This window comes from Pogoniulus pusillus, chromosome 14 (assembly GCF_015220805.1).
Source record: "Pogoniulus pusillus isolate bPogPus1 chromosome 14, bPogPus1.pri, whole genome shotgun sequence".
NCBI classification, from domain to species: Eukaryota; Metazoa; Chordata; class Aves; order Piciformes; family Lybiidae; genus Pogoniulus; species Pogoniulus pusillus.
The window spans coordinates 31,552,404-31,575,665 of NC_087277.1; the positions used below are offsets into that span (position 1 = coordinate 31,552,404).

The 23,262-nt window shown below is 50.4% G+C and overlaps 1 protein-coding gene across 3 annotated transcripts; it reads right to left on the reverse strand.

Annotated features, from left to right (window-relative positions):
* Positions 1 to 5,340: 5,340 nt before the first annotated feature.
* On the reverse strand, positions 5,341 to 15,076 carry PEX2 (peroxisomal biogenesis factor 2). Of its 3 annotated transcripts, XM_064154766.1 has the most exons (3): positions 14,894 to 15,076; positions 13,961 to 14,043; positions 5,341 to 6,370 (listed from the first exon to the last, which is right to left on the reverse strand). In XM_064154766.1, the coding sequence occupies exon 3, from the start codon at positions 6,349 to 6,351 to the stop codon at positions 5,437 to 5,439; it is 915 nt and encodes a 304-aa protein (XP_064010836.1). In that variant the 5' UTR covers positions 6,352 to 6,370; positions 13,961 to 14,043; positions 14,894 to 15,076; the 3' UTR covers positions 5,341 to 5,436. The 3 variants fall into 3 exon arrangements, with proteins under 3 accessions (XP_064010836.1, XP_064010834.1, XP_064010835.1); XM_064154764.1 differs by lacking the exon at positions 13,961 to 14,043 and having other exon boundaries at positions 14,894 to 14,984; XM_064154765.1 differs by lacking the exon at positions 13,961 to 14,043 and having other exon boundaries at positions 5,341 to 6,366; positions 14,894 to 14,975.
* Between the last annotated feature and the right edge of the window lie 8,186 nt (positions 15,077 to 23,262).

A 23,262-nucleotide genomic window follows, 5' to 3' on the forward strand; every position in this document is an offset into this window, starting at 1 on the left:
GATCTGCTTTACAAAACAAGAACTGCAATTCTGAGTGTCCTGGGATACGTCATGGCTAGAAACCCAGAAGTTACAGACTCTGGGAAACTGATTCTGCCTCTCCACTCTGCTGAGACCCCACCTGGAGCACTGTGACAGGAAAGAGCTGGAGGTGCTGCAACTGTCCAGAGAAGGGCCACGAGGATGCTGAGAGGGCTGGAGCTCTTCTGCTGTGAGGATAGGCTGAGAAAGTTGGGGCTGTTCAGCCTGGAGAAGAGTAGGCTCCAAGGAGACCTTATTGTGGCCTTCCAGTATCTGAAGGGGGCTACAAGAAAGCTGCTGAGGGACTATTTAGGGTGTCAGGTAGTGACAGGACTGGGGGGAAATGGATCCAAGTTAGAGGAGGGCAGATTGAGATTAGACGTTAGGAAGTTCTTCCTCATGAGGATAGTGAGAGACTGGCACAGGTTGCCAGGGAGGTGGTGGAAGCCTCACCCCTGGAGGTGTTTAAGGCCAGACTGGATGTGGCTCTGGGCAACCTGATCTAGTGTGAGGTGTCCCTGCCCATGGCAAGGGGGTTTGGAACTGGATGATCCTTGGGGTCCCTTTTCCATCCCTGACAGTTCAGTGCTTCCCCTAAATACGCCCTCAATGTCTGGGACTCCATGCTCCCTCAACGACACAATTGTTTTCTCTCATCTAAAAGTGCCTGCCAATGTGATTAAAACCGAGCAACTCAAATGTTCATGTTCTGAGAGACAATAAGACTTCTTATGTTTCAGCCATTTCCACATGCAGTACTGTCAGAGTGTGTTTAAACAAACCAGTCCTGCTGGCTGGGGCTTGGATACTGAATTGCAGGCAGAGGACTGGAGGCATTTTTCCTTCTGCAGTGCTGGAAAAGATGTCCGGTAGCATCTGACACTGCACTCAGCACAGCTGAGGCACCAAGGCAGGCTTCCACCTACAGCTTATCACTGTGCTGTGGCATCCAGGGGTCCTTCCCAAATCCCCTAGTGCTGGTTTGAGAATAATTGGGATATTTTAATGAGAGAAATAGGATCATTTGGTGTAAAATAATAATGATGCTAAAGTCTGTATCATTCATTGGCTTGCCGAAAGGGATAGAAAGCCAAAGTGTGAACAGTTTGTTCTTCTGATTCAGAGCTCTTGCTCCTTTCACTTCTCCTGTGCTCAGCTCTAACATCCTCCACTGACAGGATGGAGAACAAGTAAGCTCTGCTGGTTGTTTGGCTGGGAGAGAGGCTCTGTGCTCCGTCTGAGTATCTTCTTGGCCTCGGAGAGAGTCTGGACCTCTGTTAGGTCTCAATCGTCTATCACTGTAAACACTTGTAGCTGCACCCTGTGCATGTGCTTGTCATTCAGCTTTGCTGCTTACAGAGAGCTTCACCTTACTGCCAAGCCTCTGAGCTGCTCTGCTCAACTTCAGTAGTGTGTGTGGGAAGTTCCTCACCCACCACATTCCTTATTTGGTGCCCAAGGTGTGGCCAGCTTGAGTTGATTTATTACTAATTAATTCTGGAAGCTAAGATGAAGCAAGGGGAGTTCAGCATAAACTGATCATACCAGTTCTCATGTGGAGTCATCCTAAAGGTGTGAGACATTGCCATGGTGGTTTGACTTGATACATAATAGATCAGGACATTTCTTTGTGCCAAGCTGTGCTAATCTGAGGCTAGCTGGGACATTTTAGTGAGAGAAATTAGCCGATAGGCTGTGAAAAGGAAACACCGGTAATGGTGACTGCACTCATGGGCTTGCTGAGACATATGAAAACAAGAACACAAAACATAGACAACACCGTGGGTCTCTGTTGCAGCTGATGCCTGTACTTTTCTCCCTGGCCTGCTTTCTAACCCCCCTGGCCAATCCTCCAACCTTACCTTGCACGTAAGGCAAAGTCTGGGATAAAGTAGAGGCGTGGAATGGAAGTGGAAGGGTAGCTGGGAGCCCCTCCTGGGCACGCTGGTTGCTGGGAGTGCTGATGTGATTGTGTATTACCTTTAACTTGTCTATTTCTGTCTATAGCTGTAACTATTGTGCTTGGACGTTGTGCTAAGCTGTGAATATAAAGCTTCATTTCTTAATTTCCAGCTTGGCTGAGTCTAGTCTGGGTGATTTCAGAAGAGTGTGGGGGGTTACACCCAAACCACCACACAAGCCCTCACTCAGGTAATTCTGATTTAACTATTTCTAATGAACTACTACATACGAAGGTTCATTTCTACATGCAGCACATTACTGCTGGCAAGAAAAATGTCTGCAGGCAGGAGGACGCTGTGGTGCCTGAAGAAACCATAATGCAGGAAGAATCCACTCTGGATGGTGTTAGTTGCAATGACGGCTGCTCACACAGAGAAGGCACAACCTGAGACAGCTATAGAATTGTTTGGGGTGGAAAAGACCACTAAGGACATCTCTGCCAGGGCTGGGGCTACCCCATGGCCCTCAGCACCACATTTTTGCCACTCGGAAACACCTCCAGGGATGGGAATTCAACCATCAACCTGGGGCACTTGTTCTAGAATCTGAGAACTCTTTCAGTCAAAAACTCCTCTCATATCCAACCTAAACTTCCCCTGGTGCAATTCGAGGCCATTTCCTCTCACCCTGCTGAGGTGAATTGCACCATGACCTTCCCCAGCACAAAGGTCAGACTTGCAAGCCTCTAGCGCCCCAGATCCTCCTCTTGGCCATTCTTGTAGTCAGGTGTCACATTTGCCAACCTCCAGTCAGCTGGGACCTCCCCACTCAGCCAGGATAGCTGCTAACTGATATACTTTTGGATGTTGCACGGAAGTTCTGCAAGGGTCTAGTTCTGGAGTAGTGAGGACAGTAACAGAGACTGACCCAGCAGAAGGAACCTCAAGCCTTGCATTCACCTGCTCTTCTTAGTGCCTGCTGCCATGCTGCAAGCCAGGCATGGTCACATGGGGACATGTTCTGTCTTCGAGGCTCTTTTTCACTCTTCCCTTCCATGAAGAACTAATCCAATGCAACAGCCCTGAGTGAAAGGCTGCAGAAGAAAAGGGGAGCAGCCTTTCATTCCCCTGCTCTGAAAACACAACACGCCCAGAATCTTTTCTATTTTCTCACCAAAACTAAAGGTGTGTAAAGCATTTTCCAGGCTGTCCTGAACACGTGACCTGGTACAGCAAGCACGCTCTAGGAGCAAGCTAAAGTGTGCTTGCAAAATTGCCTCCTTTCCCCCCACAGCTAACAAGAGTGTCCTTCTCACCTGAGTCTTCTTCTGCTGGGAACTAGCAGGTGCTATCTATGGAGTGGGGTGCTCAGGTTCTATCCCAGCACCAAATCAAGACACAGTTTGAGCAGATTTAGATTGGATGTTAGAACAAGTTCTTTACTGTGGGGGTGGTGGAGCACAGGGACAGGTGGCCCAGGGAGACAGTAGAGGCCCCTTCTTTGGAGACATTGAAGGTGAAGCTTGATAGGGCTCTGGGTGACCAGGCTGGTGGGGATGTCCCTGCTGACTGCAGGGGGCTGGACTGGATGACCTCTGGAGGTCCCTTCTGGCCTGGACCATTCTATGATTCCTCCACGCCTGTTGTGGTTTTTTGAAAGAGCAGCCAGAGAGGTTCTCAAACGAGCTGGCAAGAAACACAGAATTGTATCTGCAAACACAGAGCACATACAGGATACATAGCAAGCCCCTTAAATTTCCCCCCAACCTGAAACTGAACTACAGCCCCCAGTGCTCCTCTCCTCCTCCACCATTGCCTCTGCCACCCATAGACTCAAACAAGGCCTGTGGAGGACACAACCAGATCATAGAATTACCCAGGTTGGAAGACACCTCCAAGCTCAACCAGTCCAACCTAGCACCCAGCCCTGGCCAATCAACCAGACCATGGCACTAACTGCCCCAGCCAGGCTTGGCTTCAACACCTCCAGGGACAGGGACTCCACCACCTCCTTGGGCAGCCCATTCCAATCCCAATCGCTCTCTCTGGCAAGAATTTCCTCTTAACATCCAGCCTGAGCCTGCCCTGGCACAGCTTGAGGCTGTGTCCCCTTCTGTTGCTGCTTGTCTGGCAGCAGAGCCCAACCTCAGCTGGCTACAGCCTCCCTGCAGGCAGCTGCAGGCAGCAATGAGCTCTGCCCCGAGCCTCCTCTGCTGCAGGCTGCACACCCCCAGCTCCCTCAGCCTCGCCTCATAGGGTTTGTGTTCCAGGCCCCTCACCAGCCTCATCGCCCTTCTCTGGACATGTTCCAGCACCTCAACATCTCTCTTGAATTGAGGAGCCCAGAACTGAAGAGACCAACCCTGCTAGAGACAGCAGGGAGAGGACTGGAGGACGAGTTGGCCTTGCTGCCAGCTTCTAAGGAGGTAGCACAATTGTGGGATTGCATACCAGTTTTACACCCCCTGGACTCCTCTAGTCCCTAGAGGATTTTAACTCTGTAGTTCCCAATCTATGACACTCTCCTTGTCCTTGCAGCATTTTTCTCCTGGCCCATGTTTTTGTGTTGTCAGAGCTTGTTCTTCCAAGGCTCTGTAATCTCTCTCATTTGGTGCCTGATGCTTTACAGTCTTGAAGCACTGCTTCGAGATCTTCCTGATCTACAAGAACAGATCCTAAAACTAACAGTACAGTCTGTTTTCTCTTGAGAAAAGGAGGCTGAGGGCAGACCTTCTGGCTCCCTACAAGTCCCTGAAAGGCACCTGGAGACAGGTGGGGGTTGGTCTCTCCTCCCTCATCACAGGCTACAGGAGAAGAGGAAATGGCCTCAGCTTGCACCAGGAGAGGTTTGAGTACAAGAAGAAAGTTCTTGACTGAAAGGTATCTCAACCGCTGGAACAGGTGGTTGAATCCTCACCCCATATCCTCTTATCCTGTCACTTGTTCCTAGGGAGGAGAGACCAACCCTCACCTGGCTCCTACCACCTCTCAGGGAGCTGTAGAGAGCAATGAGGTCTCCCTTGTACCTCCTTTTCTCCAGCTCCCTCAGCTGCTCCTCCCCAGCCCTGTTCTCCAGACTCTTCTCCAGCTTTCCTGCCCTTCTCTGAACCTGCCCCAGCTCCTCAATGTCCTTGCAGTGAGGGTCCCAAAACTGATTCCAGGACTCAATCTGTGTCCTCCACAGTGCTTAGTCCAGGGGAACAGTCACTGGCCTGGTCCTACTTCTCCATCTTTGAGGGAAGCACGTAGCAGGACTGGACAGGCTGACACTCCAAGGAGGAATGTCTTGACAACATCAGGGTACCTAAGTGGGAACAAGAAGTCTTGAGAGTGAATTCTTGTCTTTCCTTCCCTTGAGAGAGGCAAGCTGGCACAGTTACCAAAAAGCTTGACCCAGAGAAGACAGACATTACACCAGTCAGAGTCTCCAACACCACCTTTAAGTTGCCTGTTTACAGTAACTTGTGAATTTTCTTACATGAGGCTTTCCCACATCTTTCCGACCGCCCTCGCCTCAGCCATGCAGTTCTGTCATTTCAATTTTGTGCTTGAGCGGCTGCAGGCTCTGCACCTCTGAGCCACATTTAGGACACGTAAAGTCCAGATCATGCAGATAGTTGCTTTTAATGCAGTAGTAACAAAAGACGTGGGAGCAGCCGATGGTGTGAGGCAGGGAAGGCCACTCTCCACACAGGGAGCACTCCCTGCACTGAGCGGCTGCTGCCTGCTCGCTGCTGGGAAGCCCTGCGACAGGCACACACCAAGAAGAAATCTTCAGCTTGATTTTCTGGAGGTTGATAAAGGGCAGCAGGTAGATGAGAAACTCAGCAAAGCCGTGCCAGAGGAGCTCCCTGTTCATGTAGTCAAAGCCCAGCTGGCGGACGCCCTGTGGCCTGCTGAACACCGCCTGGATGCCCAGGACACGCTCCGTGAGCGTGGCGAACCTGCCCTGCTGAAGGAAGACCAGGAAATTGAGGAGGCCACAGAGCTTAACCAGCCCAGTGCCAACATTGATCAGGCTCTTGACTTTGCAGAGAGACTGCAGCGGGCGGCTACTGCATAAATCGTAACACCTCTCTTCCAGCCACCTGCCACCAACGGTGAGGGCGAGGTACCACAGCTTCTGCTGCTTGCTCAGGCCTTGGTACTTCTCCGTCTGGGAGAAGCTGTTCTTGTACTGGATGTTCAGGATGGCCTGGCCCACTGTGGCGTTCTTAGAATACACAGTGAACCTCCAGAGTATCAGCCACAAGGAAGCTTTTATTTCTGGCTCCAGATGAGCCAGCACGCCTGGTTTGAAGCCACTAAAGCAGCTGGTAAACTGGGTCCACACAAGTTGCTCCAGGGCTTTGTTCAGCTCAAGGGCATCCAGTTGGCTTACTCTGAGCACAGGGTTCACGCTCCTTTCATTTCCAGTGCTGGAGGCCATCTCCTCAGCCAAACCCTTTCTAGGAAGAAAGAGAAATAGATGTTACTGTCAAGGAGCATCTCCTGGCTTTGCCCTTGTTAAAGACACAAAGGTGTGACCCACCTGCAGCGAGGAGGAAACAACAGGAAAGCTTCTGAAGAACACCACACTGCCAGGTTGGCAAAGTGCCAGAAGGCACTTTGGGAACTTTACATTAGGAAACTCAGGAAAGTTTACATTACAGAATCACAGAATGTCAGAGGTTGGAAGGGACCTCCATAGATCATCCACCCCAGCCTCCCTGCCAAAGCAGGATCACCCAGGGTAGTCTGCACAGGAATGCATCCAGCTGGGTGTGGAATGTCTCTAGAGAAGGAGATTCCACAACATCTCTGGGCAGCCTGCTCCAGGCCTCCAGCACCTTCACAGAAAAGAAGTTTCTCCTCGTTGAGGTGAAACCTTCTCTGTTCCAGTTTTTGTGTCCATTGCTCCTTGTCTGCTTACTGTGCATCACCAAAAAAGAGCTTGGCCCCCTCCACTTGACACCCACCCCTCAGATATTGATAGACATTGAGCAGATCTCCTCTCAGCTTCTCCTCTCCAGACTAAAAAGCCCCAGAGCTTGCAGTTTCTCTTCACAGGGGAGATGCTCAAATCCCCCAACCATCCTCACAGCTCTCCATTGGACTCTCTCCAGCAGGTCCCTGTTTCTCTTGAACTGGGAAGCCCCAAACTAGACACAGTGGTCTCAGCAGGGCAGAGAAGGAGGGGAGAAGAACCAGGGGGAGAAAAACCTCCCTAGCCCTGCTGGCCACACTTTTCTTGCTGCACCCCAGGATGCCATTGGCTCTCTTGGCCACAAGGGCACATTGCTGCCCCATGCAAAACTTGCTGTCTGTCAGCACCCCAAGTTTTTTCTCCATGGAGTTGCATTCCAGTAGGGCAACTCCTAACCTGAACTGCTGCCTGCAGAATCAAATTTCAGCTCTACACAAGTCCTGTTGGACCACTGAACTGTTGCAATGGGCCCAAAGGAGGGTCATGAAGATGATCAGAGGGATGGAGTACCTTTCCCCTGAAGGCTAGGAGAGTCAAGGTTCTTTAGTCTGGAGAATAGAAGGCTCCATGGAGACCTTAGAGCAGCCCTCCAGCACATGAAAAGGGCTACAGGAGAGTCGAAGAAAGATTTGTTTCAGAGGGACAAAGTGACAGGATGAGGAGTGATGACTTCAAACTGGAAGAAGCTGGACTGAGATTAGACATTACTAAGAAATTCTTCCCTGTGAGGGTGGTGAGGCACTGGAAAAGGTTGTCCAGAGAAGCTGAGGAGGCATCAAGCCTGGAAGTGTTCCAAGTCAGGTTGGAAGAGGCCTCCAGCAACCTGGTGTAGTAGGAAGTGTTGTTAAAGATCATCCAGTTCCAGCTCCCCGCCATGGGCAGGGACACCTGCCACCAGACCAGGTTGCTCAAGGCCTCATTCAACCTGCTCTTGAACACTTGCAGGCTTGTAGCTTCCACGGGTCCTTGGAGTAAGCTGTTCCAGTGCCTCACCACCCTCACAGGGAAGAATTTCTTCCTGAGCTATGAGGAATACATAGGAAAGGGTTTCTTTCCTCCATGTCACTGCATTACATTATATTTGTCATGTCCTTAACTGGTTTAAGTTCCTTATTTGATCTGTTTTAAACATTCTAAACTCAGGAACTCTGAATTTTAGACTGAAGAATGATGAATCCAAATACTCAGTTAAGGATGCCAACAGACTTGGCTTATATGAGGGGAGGACACATAAATAAGCTCTGTGATGAACGTGCTCACAAATGTCTCTTAGACAAAACACTAAAGACTTGAAAGGTTAGAGTCAGAGAGCCAGAGTAACGTTTTGGCTGTAAAAGCCCTCCAAGATCATGCAGTTCAACCTTCAACCCAGCACCATCATGGCAACTAAACCATGGCCCAAGTGCCATGGGCACACAGTTCTTGAACCCCTCCAGGGATGCAGACTTCACCACCTCCTGGGCAGTCTATGCCAATTCCTGACCATTGTGCTAGTTTGAAGCAAGCTGGAATGTTTTGGTAAAAGAACTAGATAATGGGCAGTGAAATGAAAAACAATTGTGTCTCCTTCTCTCACAGTCACGCTGAGAACTCTGGGAAGAAGCAGTAAACTTTCTCCATTTTGTCTTTCATTCTGCCTTTGCCTTCAGACCTAGTCACATCTCCTTAACCCTGCTCCCACTAACCTTGCTCCCTAACCTCTTGGCTGCACCTCTCTTCTTCCTGAGAACTGGGGTAAGGTTGAGAGGGCAAGGGGAGGTGTTGGGGTGGTTTGAGAGCCCCTCCTGGGGACTCAGGTTTCTGGGAGGGGAGTTGTGCTTCTGTATTGTTTATCCTTTGTATATTTCTGTATACAAATGTATATATTGTAAATAGCTGCCTGTATATTTGCTGCTGTAAAATAAATAGCTTCATTTTTATTTCCAGAGGCCGTCTGAGTTAGCTGGGGCAAATTCAAAAGTGTGTGGGGGCGGGTAAGAGCCCAAACCATCACACCACTCTTGCTGCAAGGATATTTTTCCTTATCTCCAATCTAGCCCTCCCCTGGCACAATTTCAGGCCATTTCCTCTCCTTCTATCACCTGAGACTAGGGAGAAGAGCCCAACCCCCACCTCACTGCAGCCTCCTTTCAGGCAGTTGAAGAGAGCCAGGAGGTCTCCCTGGCACCTCCTTTTCTCCAGGCTAAATGCCCCCAGTTCCCTTAGCTGGTCCTCCCAAGCCCTGTTCTCCAGACTCTTCACCCTTTGCTGCCCTTCTTTGGACCTGATCCAGCCTCTTAATGTCCTTCTTGGAGTGAGGGCCCCAAAACTGAACACAGCACTCAAGATGTGGCCTCACCAGTGCCCAATATGTGGGCACAGTCTCTTCTCTGATCCTGCTGGCCACACCACTGCCGACCCAGGCCAGGATGTTGGTGGCCTTGTTGGCCACCTGGGACACTGCGGGTTCATCTTCAGCCAGGTGTCAAACAGTACCCCTAGGTCATTTTCCAGCAGGCAGCTTTTCAGCCACTCTGTCCCAAGCCTGGAGCCCTTGTGGAGCTGTTGTGACCCAAGTGCAGGAGCTGGCACCCTAACCTCAGCCCACTGATCTGGCCTGGGCAGATTCGTTTGCAGAGCCTTCCTCTGCTCCAATCAAACAACACTGCCAGCCAATTTAGTGCCATCTGCAAACCGAGGGTGCACTCAATCTCCTCTGTTCTCCCTTGATTCTGCACTGCTGGGTATTGCATAGAGAGCAATAAAAAACTGCCCCCTAGAAAGCCCAGGCAATCAGAAGCAAGCAGAGGCCACTCGCTAAAGAAGCTCTAGTTTAGAGCTTTGTGAGCACTGGAGCCAGGAGCAGTGCTGCCTGCCCAGCACAGTGTGCTCCAGCACAAACACTCATGGGGATCAGCACAGCAGGAGGAATTCCTTCTTGGCGCTAAGCTGCAGCAGCCTGCACCTTCTGAATGAATCTGTTTGATCTGCCAACAGCTTATTGACAGAAATCTCTCAATAGCAACGTGGGCACTGTCAACAGGCTGCCAATATTCATGTAATGATGATGAAGGGGCTAACATGGATTTCAGCTGCAATACCAAGTAACATCTCCTGCACCACTGCTATCAACACAAGCATTATTATTGACCTGCTCAGAGGCTACCAGGAGGAGACGTATTAACCAGCAGGCATATTTGTCAATGCACCCTGCCCACCAAAATGCTCTCTGTAAATTCACAACTCTGCAAACTCAGCCTGCAGGAAACACAAACCCAAGTGAGCACAGGGCTGTTCCACTGTGGAGGGCAACTGAGAGGTTTCCACTGCCACAGTGATGCTGCAGCCCCACTGCCTGCTGCTCTAGCATCGTTGCACAGACCACAAAGATGTTGTCAGGAATGGAGCATCTCTGACGAGGAGAGGCTGAGACACCTGGGACTGCTTAGCCTAGAGAAGAGCAGCCTGTGAGGTTGCTCAACAGTTTAAGGCAAAAGGATGGAGCCACTCTTCCCAGCAGTGCCCAGTCACAGGACTAGGGGCAACGAGCACCTACTGGAACTCACTGGTTTCACTTAAACACAAGATAAAACTTCTTAGGTGCAAAGGTGCTGGAGTCCTGGAGAGATTCCAAACCCCTCCTGAAGACTCTGATTCTGGGCAAGCTGCTGTGGGTGACTGCTTCAGCAGAGGGTTGGAGCAGACGATTTCTGAAGTCCCTTCCAACCCGAACCATTCTATGATTCAACAATGGCTTTATTGTTGTAAACTATCTCACCACAAAGACATAACAGGACAAACATTAAGGATTACCATTTTCCAGCCTTTTTAAGCCTAAATTCTGCTAAGTCCCAACATTCAGATCTAGCACCCAGGAGGGGGAAAGCTGTACATGGTTGGCACAGCAGGAATGCTGCCCCCTCTGAAGGGAATATCGTTATCACTATGTAAGACAGGGAATTGCCATACCCTGTCTGCTATCCCTCTTTTCTGCTTCACAGAGCAAGGAAAACAATCTTCCCATCCACCACAGGAGTGCTGAGGTGTTGGTTTGGTTGGCTTTCTAAGGTGAGGTGGAGTCTTTCCAAGTTGGCTTTGTGGATTAGTTCACGTGTGCGTGATCTATTCCACGTAACTGTCCTGGTCACTTCCTCTTGACAGCAGAGGTGTCAACTTGAAATCAGTAACTTTAAAGATGACAAATCAAATTATAGATATCCAGGTAACTGTAAAACCTTCCTTTACCCAACCCTCATCATAAAGCACAGAACTTGGACCCCAGCTGCTCAAGGTTTCATGTCTTACCACTAATCCTCATCTCTTTCTTGCTTATCAAGCGGAGATAGAAATGTCCTCAGCTCAAAGTCAGCTGGTGGACTCCCACCAGCACTGCCTCTTAGTCACTGAAAAATGAACAAATCACTCTCACTCCCTCAGCTGACCTCACAGCAGATGGAGTTGGTGCTCCTGGCTGCCTTTCTATACACTGCAGTGGAACACCTATCACTCTGCAGAGAACAGAAATTACCTTTAACCCTCTGCAGTAACCACTAAGTGAAGAATCAGTACCAGGCAGCAGCCACATCAGGTATCCTTTTTCTCACACTGCTGGGAGACAGGGCTGCAGCTCAGGGGGACACACTGAGTGAGCAACAAGCCAACCCCAGGGACACAAGTTATAGTTTCGTTAAAGGAGTCTGAGTAACAAATCCTAGAATCCTAAATGCTGCAGCCAAAGACCAAGAACAAGACAAAGATATGCTCCAATCACAAGGCTTTTCCAGCCTTACCTCAGCAACCTGCAATCACACAATGCTGACACCAATTGGTGTTACCCTGGGCTGCATCCCCAGCTGTGTGGGCAGCAGGTCATGGGAGGGGATTTTCTCCCTCTGTTCTGCTCTGGTGAAACCCCTTTTGGAGTTCTGTGTCCAGCTCTGGAGCCCCCCAGCACAAGGAGATGGAACTGCTGGAGTGGGTCAAAAGGAGGACAAAGAGTAACGGAGGAGCAGAGCACCTCTCTTGCGAGGACAGGGTGAGAGAGCTGGGGTTGCTCAACCTACAGAATGCAGCAAGACCTTCTAACAGACTTCCAGTACCCAAAGGGGGTTACAGGAGAGCTGGGGAGTGACAGAATGAGGGGTTATGGCTTCAAGAGGCAGCTGCATTGAGGCCAGACATTAGAAGGAAACTCTTCCCTAGAGGGTGGTGAGACACTGGAACAGGTTGCCCAGAGAAGCTGTGGAAGCTCCAAGCCTGCAAACATGCTGAGGCAGGCTGGATGAGGCCTTGAGCAATCTGCTCTAGTAGATGTCCCTGCCCATGGCAGGGGGCTGGAACCACATGATTTTTCAGGTGCCTTCCAACCCAACCCACTCTGTGACTGCATGCAAATAGGATACAGATCAGCCACTGCCAAATGCCTGGAGACGGCAAGAAAACGTAAGGACAGCTCCTTGATTGATCCTCCACAAACAACCTGCCAGAGTCAAAATATTAGGGCTTCAAGTTACAGAATCAAACCCAGCTCAGAACAGCCAGAACTGATAAACCAGTAATGAGGAACAGTAGGAAAGGGCTGCTCTGTCTGAAGCTGTACATCACCTGATGGAAACTGAAAATCCCATGTCAGTGCAATACATTCTCTCGATAGACGCCAGCAAGCAAGACGATTATTGGCCACTGTTAAAGACGCTCTGAATTTTAAGAGCTCCCACTGAGCTCAGAAAAAATGTGTGATCAGTCAGCACTCTCACCAGACAGATTGTTAGATGCCAACAGTTAGATCTGATAGACTAATTACTGCATAGCTAATACTTAAAATACCACCTTTGAACACCTGTGATGGAGCTTTGGAACCTTCTCATTACCAAGTACATTTGCATTCCTCACAGCCTATCAACAGCACCCTCCTAACAACTTCTGGGACATGGCCCTAACTTCCCTTTATTAGAGTAAATCAGAAGATGAGTATGTAACAAGTTGTCTTTGCAGAAGAAGCTGAGTGGTACAGCTGACATGCTTGAGGGACAGGACACCAGCCTGAGGGACCCGGACACGCTGAGAAGTGGGACTGTGTGCACCTCCTGAGGTTCAATACAGCCAAGTGCAAGGTCCTGCACCTGTGTCAGAACAGTCCTCAGCATCTATCCAGGCTGGGGGATGAACGGCTGGAGAGCAGCCCTGTAGAGAAGGACTTGGGGGGGCAGGTGGGTGCAAAGCTGGCCATGAGCCAGCACCAAGTGCTCCCAGACTACCCTCAGCTGTGACCTGGGCTGATCCCCAGCGGTGTGGGCAGCAGAGGCAGGAAGGGAATTCTGCACCTCTACTCTGCTCTGCTGAGACCCCCACTGCAGTGCTGGGGCAGCTCTGGAGTCCTCAGCACAAGAACAACATTAATTTGTTGGAGGGGGGCCAAAGGAGGCCACAGCAATGACTGGAGGGCTGGAAGCTCTCTGCTGTGAGACCAGGCTGAGAGACTTGGGGTTGTTCAGCCTGGAGAAGAGAAGGCTCCAGGAAGACCTTCTGGTGGCCTTCCAGTGCTTAAAGGGGTGATCAGAAATCTGAGGACAGACTTTTTAGCAGTGCCTGTTGTGACAGGACAAGGAGTGATGGTCTGAACTAAAAAGAGGGAGATTTAGATGCAAGCATAAGGAATACTTTTTTCACTTTGAGTGTGATGAAACACTGTCCCAGTTTGCCCAGAAAGGGAGGAGATGCCCCATCCCTGGAACAATTCTAGGACAGGTTGTCTGTGGCTCGGAGCAATCTGCTGTAGTTGCAGATGTCCCCACTGACTGCTGGGGAATTGGACTAGATCACCTTTAAAGATCCCCTTTAGCCCAAACCATTCTTTATGTTCAATCATTTTTCTTCTCTCTCTTTCCCCCATCTTTTTCTTTCTAGTCTTCCTTCTCCTTATGTCAAACTGCAAACTGATCTCCAAAGGGATGTGCCAAATTCTCCCCTGACCTGCTGGTCCAAGATACATTTGGCTTTCTGGGCCACAAGCCTTAAAATGAAAACTTCATCAGCAACTGTTGCTTAACTGTGTTCATTCACAGCTCCAAAGTTAAGACAAGAACTCACTAACTTCCAGTAAATTAAGCACACAGCTGGGCCCAGATTAGGACGACAGACTGGCCATACTTCTTCTCTGACCTTGGTGAATACTTCCTGTGAAAGATGAAACGTGGTACAAAAAGTATACCTAGGGATTTGAAGCAATTTTAAATGCTGTGTGTTTGGTATGGACTACAGCATAAGTGGAACTCATCCCTCTGCCAAAACATGCTGGCCCTCCAGACTGTATCGACAGTAATTTCATGGCAAACAAAACGTTTGCTGCTTAGAGGTCGCACAGAACTTTATTAACAGCAAGAGAAAAGGAGCCACTGCCACCTTCAGCAGGCAGTACCCAAGCAGGCAAGGAGAGGCATTGGGAAGTCTATAAACCGTTCACTCTTCTGACATCAGAGTAACAGTTCGGATTCAAACACCCTCTGCCAGGCTGCCCAGGGAGGTGGCTGAATTCCCACCCCTGGAGGTGTTTCGAAGAGGCAGAGATGTAGCGCTGAGGGACAGGGTTTAGCCCCAGCCTTTACGGTAGAGTCACAGACCGGTTGGCTTCGATAATCTGAAAGAGCTTTTCCAATCGAAATGATGCTATGATTTTACAATTTCTCTCTCAAGGGTGTGTTACCAGGCTCTGTCTGCTTACCTAACGCTTGGCTAGCTGTAAGCCCAGCAGCCTCCGCACGCAACAGGAGGCAGACTGCCAGCGGGACTGAGCACACGGAGGAGCCCGGAGAGTGCGCAAGGAGGAACAGCAGGTTCTGCCCACAGCGCCTAGCGCTGCCCCGGGCTGCCCCGCCAGCCCCACAGGCTCACCGCCGCGCCCCGGCCAGCCTCCCCGGGCCTGCCGTGCGGCAGGACCCACCTGGCCATACGGCGGCAGCGGCTCCGGTAGCAGCAGCGGCTCCGGTAGCAGCATCCCCGCCTCACTCCGTCCCGCGCCCCGACTGACCTGCGCTGCCGCCGGGCCCAGGCCGCCGGGACGCTGCAGCCCTGCAGCTGCGACGAGTTCTTGCCTCTCGCTTCCTAGCAAAGGCCTGCGCGGATGGAGCTTGCGCGGACGGAACCTCCTTGGGCCACGCCGAGGACTCTTCTGGCCGTCACCCAGCTGCCGCCCCCGCCGAGGGGCACCGGCCTAGCAGCACACGCCGCGGGCCATAGAGCCGGCGCCTCCTGCCTAGAGCGGCTGCACCACAACCCGAGTCGCGACAGGGAACAGTCTAGAGCGGCTCCCGCAGGAAGTACGCCAAGACCGGGTCACGCGGCATCACTTGAGTGACAGGCCAAAGAGCAAGTCAGCGGCTCGCAGTGCGGAGGAGGAGCCAATGGGGAAAGCAGCAGGAGGAGGGGGCGGCTGCGGGGCGGAGCGAGCTGCGGCCGGGGAGGCAGGGCGGGGACGAGCCCCTGGCCCTGCGGCGCTTCGCCAGGCTCCGCTCGGCAGGCGCCGGCAGCCGACTGCCTGCTCAGCCTGGGGCCGTGCCCGGGCGGCAAGGCCGAGCAACGCGGGAGCGGAAGGCAGCGCCCCGTGGGGGGTGAGGGGCTTTTGTGGCATTACTGGCAGGGTTCACAGGGCTGTGAGAGAAGGAGCTGGGCAGGCAAGGGAGGCAATGCAGCCTGAGTACTGCAGGCAGGCAGTTCTGCAGCAGCTTTGATTCAGCCCTGCTCGACGGGGGGTTGATTAGTTGGTCACTGTAGTTAGTAAGAGCCAAGCCCTCCTGCACCTCTTCCAAAGTGGTTTTGGTGATCCCAAAAGGAGTATGTGAAGGTTCCCCAGCTAGTGAGGAACGCTGCGCCAGAAAGTTGTCTGCTGCAGCTCTAGGAAGCAAATTAAAGGAGCGGGCTGGAATGTGACTGTATGACCAGGGCGAGAGGAATCTGTGTTGTTTGTTATAAAAGCTACTCGAAACTCGAATAGTGATGGATTTCTTTCCAGACTCTTTAGTTTGGGCACATCCGTGAATACAGGTCACAGGAGGCACTGATGGTCACAGCTCTTCACGTTCTTTGCTGGGATCTCAGTGCTAAGGAGGCTGTGGGGGGATTCCATGAGCGAGGACTGATGGATTCTAGCTCAGTTTTTTGTTGTTGTTGTGGGGTTTTGTTTTGTTGGGGTTTTTTTGTTTGATTGGATTTTTTTTCTAGGCTGCTTCTGGTGTCACAAACCAGGATACAGCCCCTTATGAAAACGATGATCGTGAAAGAACAGCTTCACTGAGTAGTTGCGTGTCAGTTTTTGCAGCGACACAGCATTCTCCTTTGTTACAAGGAGGAATGCCTCTTTTGAAGGGATCGTTTGAGTGGAGTGAGGCTCATTTGACAAAAACCGGGGAGATACTTTTACATGCGAGCTGCATTTTAAGCAAGAACTTTTGAGCTAGGACAGATCTTTTGCCTCACAGAACGACAGGGCTTATGACCACTAAAAGCATGGACTTGATGGGTGGAGCACTGCTGGTTAAAGAACTGGCTACATGATGGCAGGCACAGAGTTGTGATCCAGGGCGCAGTGTCCACCTGGAGACCAGTGCTGGCACCAGTGCTGTTTAACGTCTTTGTCAGTGACTTTGCACAGGGTTAGCCCACCTGGGGGAGTGAGCTTGAACCTGACTCCAGGTGGTCTTGACCCCTCCCCAGGGGTGGGTCTGAACACTACCAGGTGACGGTGGTTAGCTCACTCCCCCTTCCTGCCTAAGATCCATAAAAGCAGGGGGACCTCCTGTTCTACTCTTCCCTGCCTGCCAGCATCACCATTCCTGTTTCCTGCTGCTTATTGTTTCACCACGTGGCCATCATCACCACGAGGCAGACAAACCCCATTGCCATCAACTCTGGTTGTATATTTACGTGGTTTATGTCTTGTTTTCCTTTCACTACACCTCTGTAACTTCTCTACCTCATATAACTTTTATTTATTGTTAAACTTTTTTAACTTCCAAATCACAGTGAGATTATTTATATAGGTCTGCTTACCTTTCCTCTCTCCAGCTAACTCCTTTTGGGAAAGAAGGGAGAAGAGGGAAGGGCATCCTGTACGTTGTTATTGGTCTACCAACTATATTTGAGTCTCTGGGAAGCTAAATTAGAACTGAGACAGACATGGACAGAGGAATCAGTGCGCTCTCATCAAGTGTGCAGATGGCCCCAAGCTGTGTGGCTTGTCAACTTGCTAGAGGGCAGGGATCCATCCAGAGAGGCCTCAGGAAGTTCAACAAGGCCAAGTGTAAGATCCTGCACCTGGGTGGGAGCAATCCCAAGCACAGATCCAGGCTAGGTGGGGAATGGCTGAAAGCAGCCCTGAGGAACAGGCCCTGGGGGTCTGGGCTGATGCAAAGCTCCACAGGAGCCTGCAGTGTGAGTGCAGCCCAGACACAACCCTGTGCACAGGGCAAGGGAGGGGATTCTGCCCCTTGGCTCTGCTCTCTCAGACCCCACCTGCAGTCCTGTGTGCAGTTCTGGAGCCCCCAGCACAAGAAGGACATGGAACTGTTGGAGCCAGTCCAGAGGAGGACATGAAGATGCTCTGAGGGCTGCAGCAGCTTTGCTCTGAGGACAGGCTACAAGAGTTGGGGCTCTGTAGCCTGAAGAGGGGAAGGATTTGAGGAGACCCTGGAGTGGCCCTCCAGTATATGAAGGGGCCTACAGGAGGGCTGAGGAGGGACATCTGACAATGTCTGGTAATGGCAGGATGAGGAGGAATGGGTTTGAACTGGCAGAGGGAAGATTCAAACTGAATGTTAGGAAGAAGTTGTCTGCAGTGAAGGTGGTGAGACACTGGCACAGGTTGCCCAGGGAGGCTGTGGCTGCTCCCTCCCAGACCAGGTTAGATGAGGCCTTGAGAGACCTGTTCTAGTGGGAGGTGTCCCTGCCTATGTCAGGGAGTTGAAACTGGATGATGCTTGAGATGTCTTCCAACCTAAACCATTCTGTGATTCTATAATAAAGGGAAAATGATCAGCCCCAACTATTGGGATACATCCACACCAAGCTATTGGGAGTGATTTTTACTCTGTGTAGTGGGAGGCTTACAGCTGCTAATAAAAGGAAAACATTCAGCCCCAACTGCTGAGCTAACATCCATGCCAAACTGTTTGGGGCAATTTTGACTTTGTTTTGGAAACAAAACCATGCAGTCGTTTCTGCTGAGGAGTAATTTGTTTAGTTGACTCATGGAATGAATCTGTTTATTATCTCATGTTTATCATTGCATACTGACTTAGAAAACTTCTTTGTGCAGGGCGCTCTAAAGAGCTGTGTTCCCAGCCTGTGGCAGTGGGGTTGCAACATCTTAGAATGCTGTGAAGTGAGACCATGTGTGATGTGATAAAAGCAGAGAAAGGCAGCACAGGACCTGCAAGCCAAGACTGAAGCACTGTGCTCTTTCTTGGTGGGGCTGATGTTGTGACTGTCTCTGGGAGCCATGCTTTCTGGGTGGGAGGCTGTTCTCCAGGCTCTTGTCTGGATTTTGACCTGACACTCCAGATGCAGATGACCATGACAAGAGGTCTCTGAACAAAAGCTTCCAGTACTAAGTTGCAGCCTGGAAAGCCAACCAAATCCTGGGCTGCATCCCCAGCAGTGTGGGCAGCAGGTCAGTGAAGAGGATTCTCCCCCTCTCATCTGATGAACCTTCACGTGGAGTCCTGTGGCCATCTTTGGAGCCCTCCACCCCCAAGAAGAACATGAAACTGTTAGAGCAGGTCCAGAGGTGGTCATGAAGATGATCAGAGCTGGAGCAGCTCTTTTGTGAAGACAGACTGGGAGAGTTGGGATCATTGAACTTGGAGAGGGAAAGGCTCCCAGGACACCATAAAGCATCCTCCCAATATTTGAAGAGGGGCTGCAGGCAAGCTGGAGAGGGACTTTCCAGAAAAGCATGGAGTGATAGGACAAATGTGTTATGGCTTCAAGCTGGAAGCAGCTGAATTGAGATTAGACCTTAGGCAGAAATTCCTCCCCAGGAGGGTGCTGAGGCACTCAAACAGGTCTTCTAGAGAAGCTGTGGAGGCTCCATGCCTGGAAGTGTTCAGAGTCAGGTTGGATGGAGCCTTGAGCAACCTGCTCTAGTAGGAGGTGTCCCTGCCTATGGCAAGGGGGTTGGAACTGGATGATCTTTAAGGTGCCTTCCAACTCAAGCCATTCTGTGAGTGTGAGAATACCTGGAAGGTAAATAGCAGAGCTGGTAAAGGGAAGGGTAACCAGGCAGTGCTGAGCAAGTCCCAGACGCTGAAGAAGAGCTTTGACACAAGTTGTGCAAGATGAGCCTCAAACCATTTAATGAATAACTGTTAGTGAAGCCACCTTTCTTCATGCACTTTAGTTCCTGAAAGAAGCAGTAACCAACTGAAGTAGTTCATATCTGAGGTTTCTCCTAATTTCTGCACTCATCTGACACGTGCATTTCCCCTTGCTCTTGCCTTTGCTCTGGTCACATGGAGATCACCTGGCTGCTGGGATGTCTCTCTCCTCCAGGACTTGGTGTGGCTGAAGGCAGTGAATTCACTGCTGATCAGATTGATTTTAAAGCCTTAACATTTTTCTAAGCTGGAAAGGGGCATGGCTGCTTAGAAAGTATGCTGCAGTAGTGAAGGTTTGAGCTGCACGCATGGGTAAGGAGCCCAGGGCACCATTGGCACTGAGCAACTCCAAGCACCCCTTCCTCCTGCCAGCAATGCTTGAGGAGTTGTGCTTGCTGGTGATTAACCAGTCGAACTCTTACCTGTAGTGTCTCCCTAGCAGGCTGCAGGGATGAAGAATTCAGTCACTGCAGCCAGTATTTTTCCTGAAGCAGCAAAGCACAGCTAAGGGACAGAAGCGGGAAGGGAACGTGGGGGAGGGAAGGAAAACAAAAAGCTGGAGCATACCTTTGTCCAAGGTGTTCATTCATAGCTAACCTTCTCTGTCATTTCTATCCTTCTAATTCTTCCAGGAGATTACAGAAAAACGTTCCCCCTGCCTGCAGAAAAGCACTCTGGAATTTCTGTGTCACTACTTGAAATGTGGAGATGCTTTTAAAGCAGACATTTCCCATGGCCTTAGCTGCTCAGGGGTCCATCCTAAGCTGCAGGTAGCTGCTGTGCATACCTAGTGAGTCCTGTTCATGAACAGCTTTGCAATGTTTAACTCCAAGAGTGACCTGGAGATGAGTGGGGAGGTTGTGTGGGGTTTAATGGGTCTTTTCTGCCTTGGGTGCACTCATGTGACTGCTGTGAGCTGTGATGGGAGCTGTGCCTGTGCCTAGAGGTTAGGCAGATATTGCAGGTGCTTCTCTGCTCTCTTGTATTAAGGATCTCCTAATTGCTGAGGTGCTGCACCTCTGCATTGAAAGCAGCCTAATTAAGTCAGCCTGGTGGAAGCTGTTTGCTGGCATACCTGTGTTGTCTGTTTTCACCGCAGTATGCTGAGGGAGTGGGCAGGGGTCAGGGCTGGGCTGGCCACTGAATGACTGGCAGAAGCTCTCCATGAACCCCTCTCTCTTCCCAAAGGGAGGACAAAGGGCATAAGGGAGAATGACTGATGGAGTGGAAAAGAAACTAAAACTGCTTCAATAAAAACAGATGGAGAACACACAAATAAACACAAACCAGTACTGAGCCCAACCCCTGGTAACACTGGTCACCATCACCACTGATGCTGTGGCAGGAGTCCCAGACTGGACTCAGTGACAGATAGGAACTGGATTCAGGAGCTCATGGATTGGGATTGAAGGCAGAAAGGACAGAGTCTTCCTCAGACATTGGCCACTGGAGGAGAGGCTTGACCCTGGTGACCCCTCAGCTTCACACCAAACATGACATCCATGGGCTGGGATCCCTTGTAGAGCAGAGCAGACAAAGGGGAAGTGAAAGGAGCAAGGGCTCTGAATCAGAAGAACAAACTGTTCACGCTTTGGCTTTCTATCCCTTTTGGCAACCCAATGAATGATACAGACTTTAGCATTATTATTCTTTTACACCAAATGATCTCATTTGATCTAATCAGCCTCAAAGCAGCATGTGTGGTTGAGGCCCCATTCTTGGAGACATTCAAGATCAGACTTGATGTGGTCCTGGGCAGCCTGCTCTAGTTGGATGTGTCCCTGCTGACTGCAGGGGGGTTGGACAAGATATCCTTTAAGGGTCGCTTCCAACCCAGTGCAATCTGTGAATCTGTGACAGAGCTATCCTTGGATAGCAGCCACTGAAGAAAAGAAGAGGTTTGACCATGGTGTATAGGGTTAACACTCCAGGGGGAGTAACCCTGAACCTGACCCTAGGGGTGTTGGCCCCTCCCCAGGGGTGGGCCACACTCCAGGTGATGGTTAGCCCACTGCCCCCACTTCCTGTGCTATAAAAAGAGAGAAGCTTCCTGTTTTTCTCTCTGGCTTCACTCCCTCTCGGCACACCCCCACACTGCATACCAGCACACCACGTGGCAGCCACGAGACACCACTCGGGCTGTATTTATACCCTTTTGTATTTTGCTGTTTTCCCTTCCCTATCCTTTGTAAACTCCCCTACCTCCAATACCTTTTCTAAGTTATTGTTAAACTTTTCCTTTTAACTTCCGAATCGAGTGAGATTGATTTATTTGGGTGTGCTCACCTCTCTCTCTCCCTATATCTAATCCTTATTTTTGGGAAAGGAGGGGGAAGAGGGGAGTGCACTCTATAAATTGTCATTGGGTCTATCAAATTTATTAGAGTCTCTGGGAACTTGCATTAGAACCCAAGACACATGGTGACCCCCCCAGCTGGACACTGAGCATAATGTCCATGGCTGGGATCCTTTGTTGGGCAGTTCAGGCTCACCTGAGCTGTCCGCTCCTCACCACAGCTGCGGCCACCTCCTCTGCAGCCCAGGGTGGCACACAAGATGTGGCAGTGTCCTTGGCAGCAGCTCTCCCCATCAGTTCTGCCTGCTTGCAGCAGCCCCTGGCTGTGCAAAGCTGCCCTGAGCTGCAGGAAGTGCTGGCCCTGAGCAGAGCCTGAGCTGGGAAGGGACAGCACTGAACAAAACCTGTTGTATTGTAACAGAAAGCAGGACAAGAGGCCAAATGAAATGTGGAACTGAAATGTTAACTGTGATTCAGCCTCCTTTTTAATACTTGTTTTCAATCCAAGATGATGCGATGAATTTAATTCCCAAGGAAGATGACTGCTCGTGCCAGCAGAGAGAGAGAAGCTGAAGGCAGCTTTTTATTTTATCATTAAAGCCTGCATTGAGCAAAGGACTCAGCTGATTTGTATTTTTGATGTTCCAAATCATGCCCTTTGAAAGTGGCAGGTCGAGAGGATTAACACAAAGCTTGATGTTGAATTTTAATTATGGCTTTGTTACTCATTTCTTCCAAGTGCCTTTAGACAAAGCACTTCACCTTTCTTTGATTTCCCAGCCTGTAAAATACCTGCTTGCTGTAGAAAGAAATTAATATGGCTTCTGTGCTTTGAAATGTTAAGATTGGGACATCCAACTGCTTTGTGACAGCACAGGAGGAGGGAAAAAATCCTGGTACCTACCTGTCCAACTCTGACTGATTCTATGATCCAGGCAGAAGAAAGGGTGGAGATGCAGAGCTGTTGAGAGAACTGGGTCTGTGCTGTCGTTTTTGCTGCATTAGGCAAAGAGGTTGTGGAAGAGGTTGTCCAACTGGCAAATGCAGAGATGTGACATCTTTATCAGTCACATGAGTGACAAGAAAAGGCAATAAAGGGTTACAAAGATGCTGGAGAGGTGTGGGGAGCTGGAACATCTCTCTGATAAGGAGAGGCTGAGAGCCCTGGGCCCATTGAGCCTGGGGAACAGTAGTTGAGAGGGGATCCAATCAATGCTGGTCAATAGCTAAAGGGTGGGGGGCAAGAGGATGGGGTCAGACTCTTTTCTGCAGTGCCTAATGACATGACAAGGGACAATGGGCACAACCTGGAACCCAGGAGGTTCCACCTGAACAGAAGGAATGAAATCTTCCCTGGGAGGAAGCCTGGAGCAGGCTGCCCAGAGAGGTGTTGGAGTCTCCTTCTCTGGAGACTTTCCAAACCCACCTGGGTGCAGCCTGCTCTGGGGGACCCTGCTCTAGGAAGGGGTTGGACTAAATAATCTCCAGAGATGCCTTCCAACTCCCAGCAGCCTGCCATTTGGTGAAAATGGGATTATCATTTGACTACCACCAAAACTTCATCTCCTGTATCCCATGACTATTTCCAGATGCTTGAAAACCAACCAAGATGGAGACTTCTCAGTTCTAATTTAAGTTTCCCAGCGACTCAAACATAGTTAATAGAACCAATAACCATTCATAGGATGCCTTTCCCTTTTCCTCCTTCTTTCCCAAAGAAAAGGAATTAGC

Excerpts from the sequence above, each read along its gene's own strand:
- PEX2 (XM_064154766.1), bottom strand. The coding sequence starts at position 6,351 with ATGGCCTCCAGCACTGGAAATGAAAGGAGCGTGAACCCTGTGCTCAGA.